This window comes from Phoca vitulina, unplaced genomic scaffold (assembly GCF_004348235.1).
Source record: "Phoca vitulina isolate PV1807 unplaced genomic scaffold, GSC_HSeal_1.0 scaffold15, whole genome shotgun sequence".
Lineage (NCBI taxonomy): Eukaryota > Metazoa > Chordata > Mammalia > Carnivora > Phocidae > Phoca > Phoca vitulina.
The window spans coordinates 33,846,690-33,861,012 of record NW_022589718.1 but is presented as its reverse complement, the minus strand read 5'-3'; the positions used below and the strand labels follow the sequence as shown (position 1 = coordinate 33,861,012).

Here is a 14,323-nt window from a genome sequence, read left to right as displayed (position 1 = left end):
ACAGATGAAGAGTGACCACACCCTAAATTCCTTATTCCAATCAAGTGTTTGGATGACCTTGTTCCTATTCACGTGGGTGGACCAAGCCATAAAGGGCTGAGGAGATGGCCATACCTGTCATTTGGAGACTGGCTCAGTGAGAGAAGCATCCCAGGGAGTGGACATCCAGGCATGAAGGGTGGAAACAATGTGGAGGGACCCCTGTCTGTGTGAAAATGACTGACAGTCATGGTCCCATCATCCCATTACTTCCTGTTTATATTGAAAGAACATTTGCCCAAATATATCCATGGGTGGAGTCTAGGTAAAGATGTGTCTGGAAATACAAAATATGCACCATCTGGACAAACTTAGTGCATCTACACAAAGAAATAACAAACTACCATGATACTGGATGAACTACAGCTACACGTGCCAAAAGACAGACTTTTCAGGAAGTTATTTGGGTCAAAAGGTAAGGAGCAGAATGAAGTAGAGTAATTGATAAATGTGCAAAGTCTTTAGTTGAACAAAATATATATTGTGAAAAGCCCACACATATATCTGTGAATACTTGCTAATTGCTTGGAAACGGTAAACAGCAACTAAATGCTTATTTTTCAGGAGATAACTGCATCCAGCCTGATTGAATCACATTGATTAAGTTCCCTTAACAATCTCCCTCCCTTGAGACAGCAGAGAAGATGGCAGGAAGAGTGACAAGTCAGTCATCACTACAATGTTCAGTGTAGATGGGGCTGGAGGACAGGGAGTGGGGGATGGGTGTGGCCCCTGACTCTCACCTTCTTCCAGGTAGACCCTCTTCCCTGGAACACACATACACACTCAAAAAGACAAATTGTTTAAAGATGTTTTCATACCTAATGCCTAAGACATAATATTGATTGTCAGATAGGGGGGTGGTAGCAAACTCTGCCCCGAAAGGTACAGGTGCCGGGATGCTGAGCAATTCCCTGTGGGAGAAGGGTCCTTGCCAACCATCTTTCCTGTCTCAAGGAAGGGAGACTGGGGAGGGAACCTAATTTAATCAGCATGATCCAATCAGGCTGGATGCAGTTATCTCCTGAAAAATAAGCATTTAATTGCCTTTTATCATTTTCAACCAATTAGCAAATGTTCACGTATATATGTGTCCACTTTTCACAATATGTATATTGTGGAAGAAAAAACTTTGCACATTTATCAGTTACTCTGTTACATTCTGCTCTTTACTTTTTCATGCAAATCACTGTCCCTAAAAATTCTGTCTGCAGCCATGTATAGCCGTAGTTCATCCATTTTCACAGTAGGTTGTCATTTCTTTCTCTCTTTTTTTTAAAAGATTTTATTTATTTATTTGAAAGAGAGAGACAGCAACAGAGAGCACAGGCAAGGAGGAGGAGAAGCAGGCTCCTCACTGAGCAAGGAGCCCAATGCGGGACTCGATCCCAGGACCCTGGGATCACGACCTGAGCTGAAGGCAGACGCCCCACCGACTGAGCCACCCAGGTGTCCCGGTGGTTTGTCATTTCTTTGTGTACATGCACTGAGATTGGGTTTTTGTGTCTATTTTTTTTTTTTTTTTCCTGAGGTTCTTTTTAACTCCTCCTCCAGTTGGTGCATATTTGTATATTTCTAAGCACATCTTTACCTAGACTCCACCCATGCATACGTTTGGGCAAATGTTCTTTCAGTATAAACAGAAAGTAAGTAATGGGATGATGGGACTGTGACTGAAAGCTGTGTTCACACCGACTCCAAGCCCTCAGCATTGTTTCCATCCTCATGCCTGATTGCCCACTTGCGCTGATCCTTTCAGGCTGCGAGTTGCCCCCACTTCTCCCCTGTGCTGATAGAAGGGAGGGTTCACCCACAGACACAGATCCAGTAATAAATCCAAACTTCTCCAATAATAACCCCATAACAAGCAAGCCTCAAATCTCAGTATCTTACAGTTTAAGTGGAATGCCATATCCCATGAACACACCCAGATAGGGTCTCTCCACATGTGCAGAACACACACCTACAACGCACAAAATATTTCCTGTCCGGGACTATCTTCAAGTTAGGTGAGTGAGTGAATGAGGGTGTGTATGTGTGTGTGTTGGGGGGGAGGGGCCCGTGTACATCCAAGCTAGTAATGAGATCCCTGGACTACTTCCCTAGACTTCTGCCCCTTCTTGTTCTTCTTGCTAGCTCTGGCTCTCCGTGCCAGACAAAGGACTATGCCCATGTCCCCTGCCCTCTGAGATGCGATGTTCCTGGCTAAAGTGTTGAGCCAGTTGAAGTTTTGTTCAGGATCATTCTTCAACATCTCATATTTGGACTGGTGAATTATGACTGCATGCTCAGGAAGAGCAAATTCTGCTTTCCTGACATTGAATTCAGCCTTAGGTCGGTTGCGTTCTTGGAGGAATCTCCACTGGTCTAATGTGATTTGTTGCACTGATGTCTCTTCCATGTGATCCTCTAATTCAGGAACTTTGATTCTGGAGTCGGTTTTGGGCTCCCTTTGGAACCCAACCAAGCCTGTGTGGTCAGCCTCAGGGGATGTGGCTCCCTCACCGAGTGACTCACTCACAAGTTCTCTTTCCAGTTTGGTCTTCTGGATGTAAAAGAGGACATAGGCATGTTGGCTCAATGCACAAGTCACATCACAGGCGGTGACCTTAGCATCATCCATTTTATACCACTGGCCATTTCCAGCTTTCACGAAGCAGAAGTAATGTCCGCTGTGACAACTCCACCCAGCGTGCACCAGCGCAGCATAGAGCACATACACCAGCGGTCCTGCCCTCTACTCACACAGGTAGGGTTGCATGTCAAGGCTCAGGATATTGCACGTCCTTAGCCATTTCGTTTCCTGTGAAATCTGAGAATCGTTTCAACACCAGGACAAGGACCTTTGAGGGAATGTGCAAAGTCAGCATCTTGGAAGCAGGCACCTTCCCTAGACAAGTACTACAATGATAGGCATTTTCACCATCCAACCTTTCGGGCTTCACGAACTGCTCCAAAGCTTGGCTCACACTCTGAGCTGCCACGATGTCCAGGCTAATGTCCAGGTACGGGTCCAGAGTGCTTAAAACACTTTGGCAGTGGAAACACTGGATTTGAGACCTCCAGTATCCTCCAAAGATTTGACGGATGAGGGTGGTGTCCTCAAATTGAGGGTCTGAAGGCTTGTCCTCAGGCAAGCATGCTTGCTGCATTGCGCCCAGAGTGAACATCAGAAACTCATGGGCATCTTCCTGCTTGTGTGTGTGGAAGGCAGCGAGCAGTCCTGGCAAGGGACGGATCATATCTCCAGGATGGCAGAGGGCCCGGGTCATGTGAGCTTGCAGAGTACACAGCATGCAGAATGTCTGCTTCCCACAGGTTTCTCCATGCTGCTGGGACAGCATAGAGATGGCAAGGGGTGGTGTGTACGCCAGACACTGCAGGACCGCATTCACATAGCAGGTGTTCCCCAGGTTCTGAAGCCCAGCCCCAACCACAGAAGGTCTCTTCCAATGCAAGAGTTTCTTTGTGGGAGCCAGCCCTGCTGGTGTGGGAGCCAAACCATTAGTCAGGTAGCACCATCTGTGAGATGGTGGTGATGGCTTCTGCAGAGACGGTCCCCCGTGGACCTCAGCACCCCCTACATTTGACCAGCAAGATTTGAGTTTTGGAAAGACATTGAACTGAGACTCCTCTTGGCGGTGGAGAGAAGCAGCCTCCATGTCTCCAGGAACAGTGTTCACAAGATCCCTCACGTGGAGCCTCCGGTTGCAGAGGGAAGCTTCTCGCACTGAGCCACTCTCCAAATGACAGGTGTGGCCATCTCCTCAGCCTTTTATGGCTCACTCCGCCCACGTGACTAGGTACAAGGTTATCCAATCACTCCACTGGAATAAGGGATTTAGGGTGTGGTCGCTCTCCTTAGGCGGGGAAATGATTCCAGCCAGTCCACCTCCCTCCCCTCCCTCCCACAATGGACAGACACGCATTTCTGCACTTTCTCAACCTCCCTACTTTCCATCACACCCTTCTGTAAAGATTTTCTTGAGAGTTGCCAAGTTCAGAGGAAATCCCTTATGAATATCCACTTTGCTTTCCCAATAATATCAAGTGAGCCAAGAAGTGTGGGACATTAGTTTTCTAGGATAGGGAGCATCATTTTCCTAAAGGAGCTCAGGGCTCACATAGGATGACAATCTTCCCTACCAGCCAGAATATATGTGGGATCATCCTATTTTTAGAAAGTTTACTGTCAGATGCTTTGCCTCTAAAATTCCATCACACTCTCTAATATGATTGATGCATTCAGGGATCATGAAGATCTTTATAAATATGTTTGTCCACCTAGGTGTGGCCCGGAATTTATAACCGTAGATCCTGTGGCTGGTTTCACACTCCTTTGGAGAACATTTTTTTCTTTTTTTAAAGATTTTATTTATTTATTTGAGAGAGAAAGAATGAGAGATAAAGAGCATGAGAGGGAGGAGGATCAGAGGGAGAAGCAGACTCCCTGCTGAGCAAGGAGCCCGATGCGGTACTCGATCCTGGGACTCCAGGATCATGACCTGAGCTGAAGGCAGTCGCTTAACCAACTGAGCCACCCAGGCACCCGAGAACATTTTTTTCTTAAGCTCCATCCCAATAGGAGTACCTATCAAATATCCAGTGTTCAGAGGCGCCTGGGTGGCTTAGTCAGTTAACTGTCTGTCTTTGGCTGAGGTCGTGATCCCAGAGTCCTGGGATCGAGCCCTGCATCGGGCTCCCTGCTCAGTGGGGACCCTGCTTCTCCCTCTCCCTCTACCTGCTCCTCCCCCTGCTTATACTCTGTCGCTCTGTCAAACAAATAAATAAAATCTTAAAAAAAAAATCCAATGTTCATTTTACCAAATTTTAAATTTTACCTCTGGGAATTTTACAGCAAGATAGCTTTAGTTTCCATTGTTTAAGTATGTGTATGTTGTAGACTTGTGCCATTTATACACAGTATGAGGTTGGAAATTTGAAATGCAGGGAGGAACGCACTCACGTTCAGCCTGGGGCTTTAAAGGGTCCATTTGTCTTTAACAGCGTTCAGAAAGGGCAGTGTCTGCAGAAATGGCTTGAATGGACCAGAGAAGTACTTCATACTTGTGACGACGACCCATTCCTGTTAGAAAACGAGTAATGGTGTTGCACTATGTAAATTGTGATGAAGAAAATTTCTGAAAATGTATAAAGCTTAGGAAGGGGAGACATAAATGTCTATTTCTGCTCTTTGCTAAAGACACCGAGAAATACATGTGCGCTCTGCCAGGCCTTTGTCACTGACTTGGCTTCAGAAGGCAAGTGGCTCTGCTGACATCTTGACCCTGGACTTCTGGCGTCTGGACTGTGAGGGAATATGGTTTCTTCTCTTAAACTACCACATTTTGGTAATTCATTAGGCAAAATTTAGAAATTAATAAGATGTCTTAACTTACTATTTTAAAAATACAAATAATCTATCCAATAGTTAAGGGAACAATGATAATGAGAAATATAAACTTAAAATATAGATAAAAATAAGGAATTATGAGAAGTCATTCCCATTTATCAAAGATGTATTCATAATTCTACATGATCTCAAAACAGTGAAATGTGACATGCAATGTATACAATGCAATCACTGAGAAAGAATGATATAGGTATACGATCGTGAGAGAAAAGAGAAAAGATCATTTGTACAAAGACAGTTGACAGATAGACAGAAAGATAGATGGCATAGAAATCCGGACGTGATAAATATTTTCTCTGGAGCAAAGCCCAAGCCCTCCAACACCACTGAGAAGGCCCTGGCCAGGTCTGAGGCTTGGGGGCCAGGAGGACCCATGGTGTCACCCTCCTCTGAAGGCTGGCAGGTTCAAGACCCGGGAAGAAACAACGTGTCATTGCCAAGGCAGTCACCAAGGAGCAGGTGTCTAATACAGGGTGATGGGTTAGCTGTGTGATCCACGAAGGCCTTGGACTGATTGGCAGTGATCACTCCATGAAGGAAGGTAATCTGCATTGCTAAGTCGACTGAGGTCAGAGATCATCTCATCTCAAACTGTCCATTGAACATCCCAATCCAACAGATTGTCTAGGAAACAATGACAACTCAATGGACACTTTAATCCTTTAAGAAACAGGTGCAAACGTGGTGGATGCAACTTGGTATGTTAAGAACAGTGAAAGGTACTCCTCCACTGCCCCCAGATCTGGTTTCTTCTACATGGAGAGTGGTCCTAAGAGGGGCTGGTGCCACTTTGGCCAGGTCGAGCAAGGGACTGGGGAGTCATTGAGGCCAGTTGGGGCAGGAGAGGATAGGGACTGGGTGGGAGTATGTATGGGGCAGGGGTCAGGTTGATGGGCATAACGGTTGGGCAATGGCAGGGGCCCCACGAGATTGGGTGAGGCCAGGCGGGGGCTCAAGGAAGCAGTGGTAGGGCTGCAAGGCACCAGGCTGGGACTGGGCCATGGCTTTAGGGCCATGAACAGAGGCCCAAGGAGGAGCTTCATGAAGAATAGAGGAAGGGCCCATTCAAACGTCTCTACAATGTCCAATACACACCAATCTTAAAGTCAGGAAATCGCCCAGAGGGCCAACACGATTGGAAATGGAGGGTCTCTCCCCTCAGTTAGTGGTGGTGGTCCTCGTTGGACTGCTTTGGAAGAAAGATGCTCGCTTGGATTCCAGTCAGGAAGCCCAGGTGATAGCATTCCCGGTTTCCATCCCTGACTGTCACAGAAGAACCCCAAAAACAGGGGAGCCTTGATGGCTCAGCAGAGTACCAGGCCAGTTCTTTTTTTTTAAAGATTTTATTTATTTATTTGAGAGAGAGAGAATGAGAGAGAGCACATGAGAGGGGGGAGGGTCAGAGGGAGAAGCAGACTCCCTGCCGAGCAGGGAGCCCGATGCGGGACTCGATCCAGGGACTCCAGGATCATGACCTGAGCTGAAGGCAGTTGCTTAACCAACTGAGCCACCCAGGCGCCCAGGCCAGTTCTTGATTTCAGGTCAGGTCATGAGGTCAGGGTCCTGGGATCAAAACCTGGGTTTTGCTATGCACTCAGCGAGGATTCTCTCTCTCCTTCACCCACTGCCCCTCACTCCACTCCTGTGGGTTCTCTTTCTCTCATTCGAAAAGAATTAAATCAATATTCAAAAAGACAAAATCACAGGGATATGTTCCAGACAATGGTGAGGCTGATGGCAGGAGCATGAGGAATGGTGGAAATCACACAAAGATTAACCGGGAGCAGAAAAAGTGCCAGTTGCTTGACAGGAATAAAGAATTGAAAAGGAGGAGATGAAAAGACATAGAGCCACATTGGTCCACATGAGGACTGGTCAGGACCCACAATTTCAGTCCCCACACAAATGACCAAAGGAGCCCGTCCCAAGAGGACACATAGCAAAGGATGCCATTACTCTGAATATCCTAGTGCAGGCAAAGTCCTAAGGACAGAAAGGAGAATGGGGAGGGCAGGGGGTGCAGTGAAGGGACCCTGGAAATGTGTCATGGAGCCAGAGTATCAGTTGAGAAAGTGAGATGCTTGGATGTGGAGGATGTTGATGGGTCCACAACAACGTGAATGTACCTGATGCCAAGAGAAAAGACTCCTCCATGGACCCTGACAGGAAATTCTAGTTGAGAAAAGAACAGGCATCCAGGGGTACCTAGGTGGTCAGTCCGTTAAGCATCAGACTCTTGATTTCAGCTCAGGACATGATCTCACGGTCTTGAGTTCAAGCCCTGATCTGGAGCTGTGCTGAACATGGAGCCTGCCCAAGATTCTCTCTCGGCCTCTGCCCCTCCTCCCCAGCTCGTTCTTTCATTCTTACTCTCTCTCTAAAAGAAAAAAAAAGAAAAAAATAAGGAAAAGAAACAGTCATACCCTCAAAACTTTATTATTCGTACAAAATATATGGATTCTGAAAAGCACATCTGCACATACATATGCTATGGAATGCATGAAAATGCTGGACAGGAAGGGATGCAACATTGGGACTGGCCTACTGACAGGAAGGAGGATTGGATTGGTGGTTGTCAAGTGCCTGAAAGGTCACGTGACATTGGGTCAGTAGAAAAGACAAGGGAGGGAAGGAAGTGGCCCTTTCTGACCACTCCTCCTCCAGCGGAGTCCCTCTGCAAACCTCTGAGCCTCTACTGAGAGACAGGAGGAGACAGCTGCACTTCAGGTGGGTTTTGAGACAACTGGGTCCTCACTTCAGCTGTCAGAGAAATAAGGCAGTGAGGAAATTATGAAGGGTTGTGACTTTCCTCTTCGGGTTAAGCACCCTTTCATTGAAAGCATATTCTGAGAAGAGTGACTGGTCAAAGGCATGGCTGTCAATGCTCCTGACTCCCTGAGGTTGTAATGCGAAGGGAACTTCACCCCACAGTCTCATGAGTGTGGGGTCGTGGAGGAGCCGTGACAGAATCCTGGTCCATTTGGCTGTGGGCGCTGAAAGCCTAAAGAAGGAACTGGTTCCCAGGATGTGGAAAGATCCTCAACTCCAATGGATTAGAAGGGAGTTAAGAATGGGGCCCTGAGAATAAAACATTAAAGAAGAGATTCCAGACACAAAGATGGGCAGCTTCCTGTCGAGTAGAGGAGAAAGTATGTTTTGCAAAGTGACTTTGTAGTTGAAAATGGCTCCCTCGTGTGTCAAATGGGAAATTCAGACTTTGAGAGGAAAGCATAGGTTCTTTCCCATTTTCTACTCTGTGTGCCCCATGTCGTATTGCCATAGCATGCATTCTTGTGAGTTCGTGGGGGCAGTGGCTTATGCCACTAGGTATGAGTTGAGGCCAGTTGGGGCAGGAGAGGATTAGGAAGGCAGGTGGGTCTGGGTGGGGCAGGGTAAGGATGAAGGGCATAAGGGTGGGGCACTGTTGGGGCCCCATGAGATTGGGTGTCGCGAGGTGGAGGCTGGAGGAAGCTCTGGTAGGGTTGCCAGGCACCAGGCTGGGACTGGGCCATGGCTTTAGGGCCATGCACAGAGGCCCAAGGAGCAGCCTCATGAGGAATAGAGGAAAGGCCCATTCAAACATCCCTACAACATCCCAGACACGCCGATCTTAGGGTGGGAAACTACCCAGAGGGCCAACATGATTGGAAATGGAGGCTCTCCCCCTGGGTTAGTGGTGGTGGTACTTGTTGGAGTGCTTTGGAGAAAGATACTCACTTGGATTCCAGTCAGGAATGCCCAGGTGATAGGATTCTACCATTCGACCCTCCACTCTCTTTGGAGAATCCCAAGGACAGGGGCATTCACTTAAGTGGTGGTCCATTCGCTTAAGTGGCTGGCACTTTCTTTCAGATCAGGTCTTGATCTCAGGGTCCTGAGCTCCAGCCTAACATTGGGCTCCATGTTCAGTGGGGAGTCTGTTTGAGGATTCTCTCTCTCCTTCTACATCTGCCCCTCATCCCTTCCCACCTGGCCCCTGCTCCCACTCTTTCCCTCTCTCTCTCTCCCTCAAAACAGAACAAAACAAAACAAAACAACTTCAAATGAAACAGTCCTAGACTCCAATGTGTAATTGTGGCAGAGAAAAGAAGTATACAGAAAAGACGATCTGTGGATAATACGATTTTCCCATGCAGGAAAATGTTCTTCAAGAAGGCATTGTTGATTGGGTCTGGCCCTGCTGACAAGAAAGAGGATTAGATTGATGGGCATCAGCTGCCTGAAAGGTCATGTGACCTTCGGCCCATAGGAAAGTGAGGGAGGAAAGGAAGTATCCTTTTCTGACCATTCCTTGGGCATGACAGACCCAGAGTTTCCTCCAGTGGAGTCTGTCCAGTACCTTCCCAAGACTCTACTGAGAGACAGGAGGAGCACCGTTGCCTTTCAGGTGGGTTTTTGGACAACTGGGTCCTTACCTTAGCAGTCAGAGAAATAGGACAGTGAGGAAATGATGGAGTGATGTGCCTTTTCTCAGCAGCTTAAGGACTGGTTCCTGTGAAAGCATATTCTGAGAAGAGAGACTGATCAAAGTCATGTCTGTCAATGCTCCTGACTCCCTGATGTTCCAATTCCAAAGGAACTGACCCCAACAGTCGATTTGTGTGGTTTCCTTGAGGAGCCGTAACAGAATCCTGGTCCATTTCACTGTGGGACTCGGAGCCTAAAGAAGTCACAGGTTCAGGGCACCTGGGTGGCTCAGTTGTTTAAGTGTCTGACTTTGTCTCACGTCATGATCTCAGGGTCCTGGGATGGAGACCCTCATTGGGCCCCCTGCACAGTGGGGAGTCTGCTTGTTCCTCTGCCCTCTCCCCCCACCTTGTGCTTTCTCTCTCTCTCTCTCTCCCAAGTAAATAAAGAAAACCTTAAAACAAAAGAGAAACCACTGGTTTCACATGAAGTTAAAAGGTATTCATTTCCCAAGGATTAGACACGAGTTTAGAATGGGGCACTGAAAGAAAACAGGAAACCAAAGAGTTTGGACCCTCAGATAGGCCACTTTCAATCGAGTAGAGGAGAAATGATGTTTTTTCAAGGGATCTAGTAGTTGAAAATGGCTTCCTCGGGTGTCAGGCGGTTAATTGAGAGTTTGGAGAGGAACGCATACCTGCTTTCCCCTTTTCAACTCTGACTGTTCCATGGAGTATTGCCATAGCTTTGATTCTTGTATAAATCGCGGGGGGGGGGGGGGGGGAGGCAATCCTGTCCCTGGTTTTGCTTCCAGAGTGCATTGTGAGAGAATTCACGAGCCACAGTCAGTCATTCAAGGCAACCTCACCTGCCTTTCCTAGGGCACCGTCCTGGGGAGTATGGAGAACAGGGAGAGAAGAGAGGTCGTAGGGTGACAAGTGTGTTTGATTCGGGGGTCCCAAGGCCCCCTAATGCCTACTTGGAGAAGAAGGGACAGGAAGGAGGCTTGCATCTGTGTGAATATGACTCTCCTTTTTCTTTTGACTCAGGAAATCCAGACATCCATCCCCGAGGCAGGCTGGCTGACATGTCCCACAAGAAGGTGGGACCGATGGAGGGCAGTCACACCAAGCTTAGGCCCTACAGGCCCTTGGCAGCCCAGAAAAGGAAGAGGTCACGGAGGGCACCCATGGCACCAAGGGCTCCTGGGCCAGAAGAGGAGGATCCCAGGGTAAGTGGAGGCCAGCATGTGTTGTGAGCAGGGAATCAGCCAAGACTCTTGAAACAATCTTGCCACATGGAAAGATCAGTTGTCCTTTCCTGGGCCAGGATGACCTGCCTTGGAATCTCATCACCACACACATTGGGGTTTTCAGAGATGCTAAGGATCCACCTCAGGGATGCACACGTTCAGGTCCAACTGGCATTTTTCCAAATCTCTCCATGTGGCTCCTTCTATTCATCCTGAGACCAGTGATCCCTCCTCCTTGTCCCACCCCAACACAGGCTGGGGGAAGCATCCTATGGTCTTCAATAGGCTGGCACCACACAAGCCCTAGGTGATGTCCCCTATCCAAAACCAGTCTTCTACTCCCCGAATGCGTCCTTCTCTTGTTCTTTGCATTTGGCCTGTGACTTGGACTTCTTCACTGACCCCTCTTCCTTCCTCCGCAGGTGAAGTGCCGGGACTGTGGAGCCTTTGGGCACAAGGCGTCCAGCAGCAGGTGCCCCATGAAGCACTGGGCTGGGGCCCTCGTCCCCCAGGCCTTGGGCTCCAGGAAGCTGAAGGAGAATGTAGAACCACGGAGTCAGCAGGACCAGCAGAATCCTGGGTCCTTGAAGCAGGCTGAAAGGGAGAAGGGAGAAGGACCAAGGTGAGAAGCGGGGCTCGCTGCTGTCCCCAATCCAGGGGCTGACACCTAAAGACACCATGTCTCTGCCCCTGGACACTGTGTGCTGTGCTGTGCTGTCTGCAGGCAGGGACAGGGTTGGGGAGGCAGGCAAAGGAGCTCTCCATCCTCCAGGGGTCCACACTTAGGCTCCCATGCTGCCCTTGCTGGATCAGCGAGGGTGTGTATGGTGGGGTGGGTGTCCCTTTGCCAGGGGACACATGGGAACTTGGCCAATGCCAGGCAGACCCGCAATAGATCCCAAATGCTAGGAGTTCCTGGGCAAAACTGGAGGGCTCCCAGGAGTGGGGGAAAGCATGGCAGAGGAGGGAAAGGATGCTGTTGGCCGAGGCCCCAAGCCTGTGTCCCAGTGGAAGACACAAAACTGAGTTCCTTCGACTTCCCATGCTTTGTTGTGCAGGCAAGAAGCCCAGCAGAGGGTGGCCCTGCTCCAGAGATTCCCCAAGAGACCCCAAGGGGGGCAGAAGCCAACCTGGAAGGATTGCACAGAATCCTGTGGCTATGTGAGGGTAAGTGTCCCCTGCTTCCTGGCTCCTGTTCTCTCTGGGGGATCCCAATGGGCTTTGTTGCCCTCCGGGTGAGGACATGGCTCAACTTCCATTCTGAGCAGTGTGATTTCAGGGGACGTCCTCTTGCCCCATTTTCCTTTGGTGTCCATCCTGTTGCCTTATTCTTGAATGTGTGTGCACAGTGAGCAGGGTAGGATATGAAGAGCATTGGAGGACACTCTTTTAACACGTAGAACCCTCTATGGAAAAACAGGCAATTCTCCTTTGGGACACATTCTCCTACATTTCCCATCAAAACTCAGTAGCCACCAAAGTGACTCCATACCAGCAGGATTCCTATGCTTTCCGGAACCCATTGGAAGGAAGAGCTGGTCCACTGTAGGAACCGCAGAAGCTTTCTCTGTTCCTCCCTGATGTAAAAGGTGTATCAAGGTGACCCTGTCGAGTATTTATTCCTGACCACCCCGGAGCTGTGGTCCTACTTCATATGTAAACAGAACCCTTTTCTGTCTTTCTCTGTTGATTTGAACATAAGAAGGACTTGGGGTTTTATTGGTTTCTTTGTTGTCCTTCCTGGGAATGTCGCCTCAGAGGAAAAACTAATGTTTGTTCTGTGTGTTGTCTTTTCCCACAGCATCCACACAGGCCAATGCCCCGTCTACACCACCAAGAGAGAGTCCATCCTAGAGCCTCCCCTCACATGGGAGCCACCTACCGTGACCCCTGACATGAGAACTGGGTACCACCTGGTGTCTCCTCTCAGAAGCCCTGCAGGGAGCGTCTTCCCACCTGGTGCACAACACGAGGCCCAGCAAGTGGTGACCACTGACATGCCTCACCTCGCATGCCAACCCTTTGCCATGGAGGGTGGCCTGGTTGTCCCCCTGACAGAAAACAGGCCCCGAGGTGACTCCCTTAAAGGTCCCCAGGCTGTGTCCAAGGCACATGGCGTGGGCCATGCCCAGGCACCAGCCAAGTGTCCTGAGGAGAACTCACGTCCTAATGCAAGCAACGGTATGGTTCAGACTTCCCAAATCCACCTCAAGACACCAGGCAAGAGAAGTGCCCAGATCCCCCTAGAGACAGGCCTGAACTCCCGGAAGAAAGCATGCTGGAGCCCCTTCCAGCACCCTCACAAGAGCATACAGGGAGGCCATCTTGGGGTTTCTGAGAGGCTGTGTCCTCCAGCAAGGAGAAGTGCATGTGGACTCCTAGAGGCAGCCCCAGTGACCAGGAAGACTCCTGCCCCAGGGAAGAGCATCAACCTGCAGCCTGCACGCACCCGACCTCACCTGGAAACTGTGCAGGGGTGCACCGAAGCCCCACGTCTACCTTTCAAGCCCGCCCCTGGCAAGCCCCTGAGAATAGTCTTCACGAGATTGGACAAAGGCTGCTGGGGCTCCAGGTTCCTCATAGCTCCCTCATTCCATGCTCCTGTGAAGTCAGCCCCTCTTAGTCAGGGCCGACCTGTCGTTCAGACATCTGAGGGACCCTTTGGTCGCGTCCCTTTGAGTGCCCTCCATGATGAACTGCAGGTGTCCTCGTCCTCTGAGGACAGTGGGAGAGAGTGAGACAGACCATGGCCTCAGAGATTGGTTTTCCAGCCCAGGGGACCCTGAGGAGGTGTCTGTTGAACTGAGGATAAGTCACAGTCCTGGGCTGATGTGGTGAATCAGCTCTTCCTCAGCTGCCTTGGAAGGAAATGGTGGAGTCCACATCATGTTGGGTGTCATGCTTCTGGGACCGTGCATATGCAAACCAAACACACACATTGACACACGCACACGCACACACACACGGCCCTTCCTCTTCATGTAAATACGGTACTTATCCATCTGGGATGTCAAGCTCATTTTATTTAAAGACATTCTTTATGAAAGTTAGCAAAATTATAGTGATAAGTGGTAAACTCGAATGTAAATTGAACCTAGGACCTAAACCTGCATTTGGTTTACAAATATCTGAATTGGGGGATTCTGGATAAAGATCCCACCGTGTGCTCTGCGAACGGTGACACAGTATTTTCTCCTGACATGAGATTTTCT

General features: G+C 49.1%; 2 protein-coding genes across 2 annotated transcripts; one reads left to right on the top strand and one right to left on the bottom strand.

The window, feature by feature from the left end:
• Positions 1-2,113: 2,113 nt before the first annotated feature.
• Positions 2,114-3,701, bottom strand: LOC116637739 (ubiquitin carboxyl-terminal hydrolase 17-like protein 6). The gene is given in 2 exon segments (XM_032413238.1): positions 2,114-2,807; positions 2,809-3,701. Coding segments are annotated over 2 exon segments (1,587 nt in total).
• Positions 3,702-8,570: 4,869 nt separating this feature from the next.
• LOC116637738 (putative protein FAM90A14P) lies at positions 8,571-13,849 on the top strand. Its single transcript, XM_032413236.1, has 4 exons — positions 8,571-8,601; positions 10,909-11,090; positions 11,534-11,733; positions 12,913-13,849. The coding sequence occupies exons 1-4, from the start codon at positions 8,571-8,573 to the stop codon at positions 13,847-13,849; spliced, it is 1,350 nt and encodes a 449-aa protein (XP_032269127.1).
• Positions 13,850-14,323: the final 474 nt, after the last annotated feature.

What these genes read in the sequence shown, in the direction of transcription:
- LOC116637738 (XM_032413236.1), top strand. Translation starts at nt 8,571, where the DNA reads ATGGGCAGCTTCCTGTCGAGTAGAGGAGAAA. An exon ending in CCTGTCGAGTAGAGGAGAAA is followed by an intron (nt 8,602 to 10,908) that starts GTATGTTTTGCA and finishes CTTTTGACTCAG; the next exon opens with GAAATCCAGACATCCATCCC. An exon ending in CAGAAGAGGAGGATCCCAGG is followed by an intron (nt 11,091 to 11,533) that starts GTAAGTGGAGGC and finishes CTTCCTCCGCAG; the next exon opens with GTGAAGTGCCGGGACTGTGG.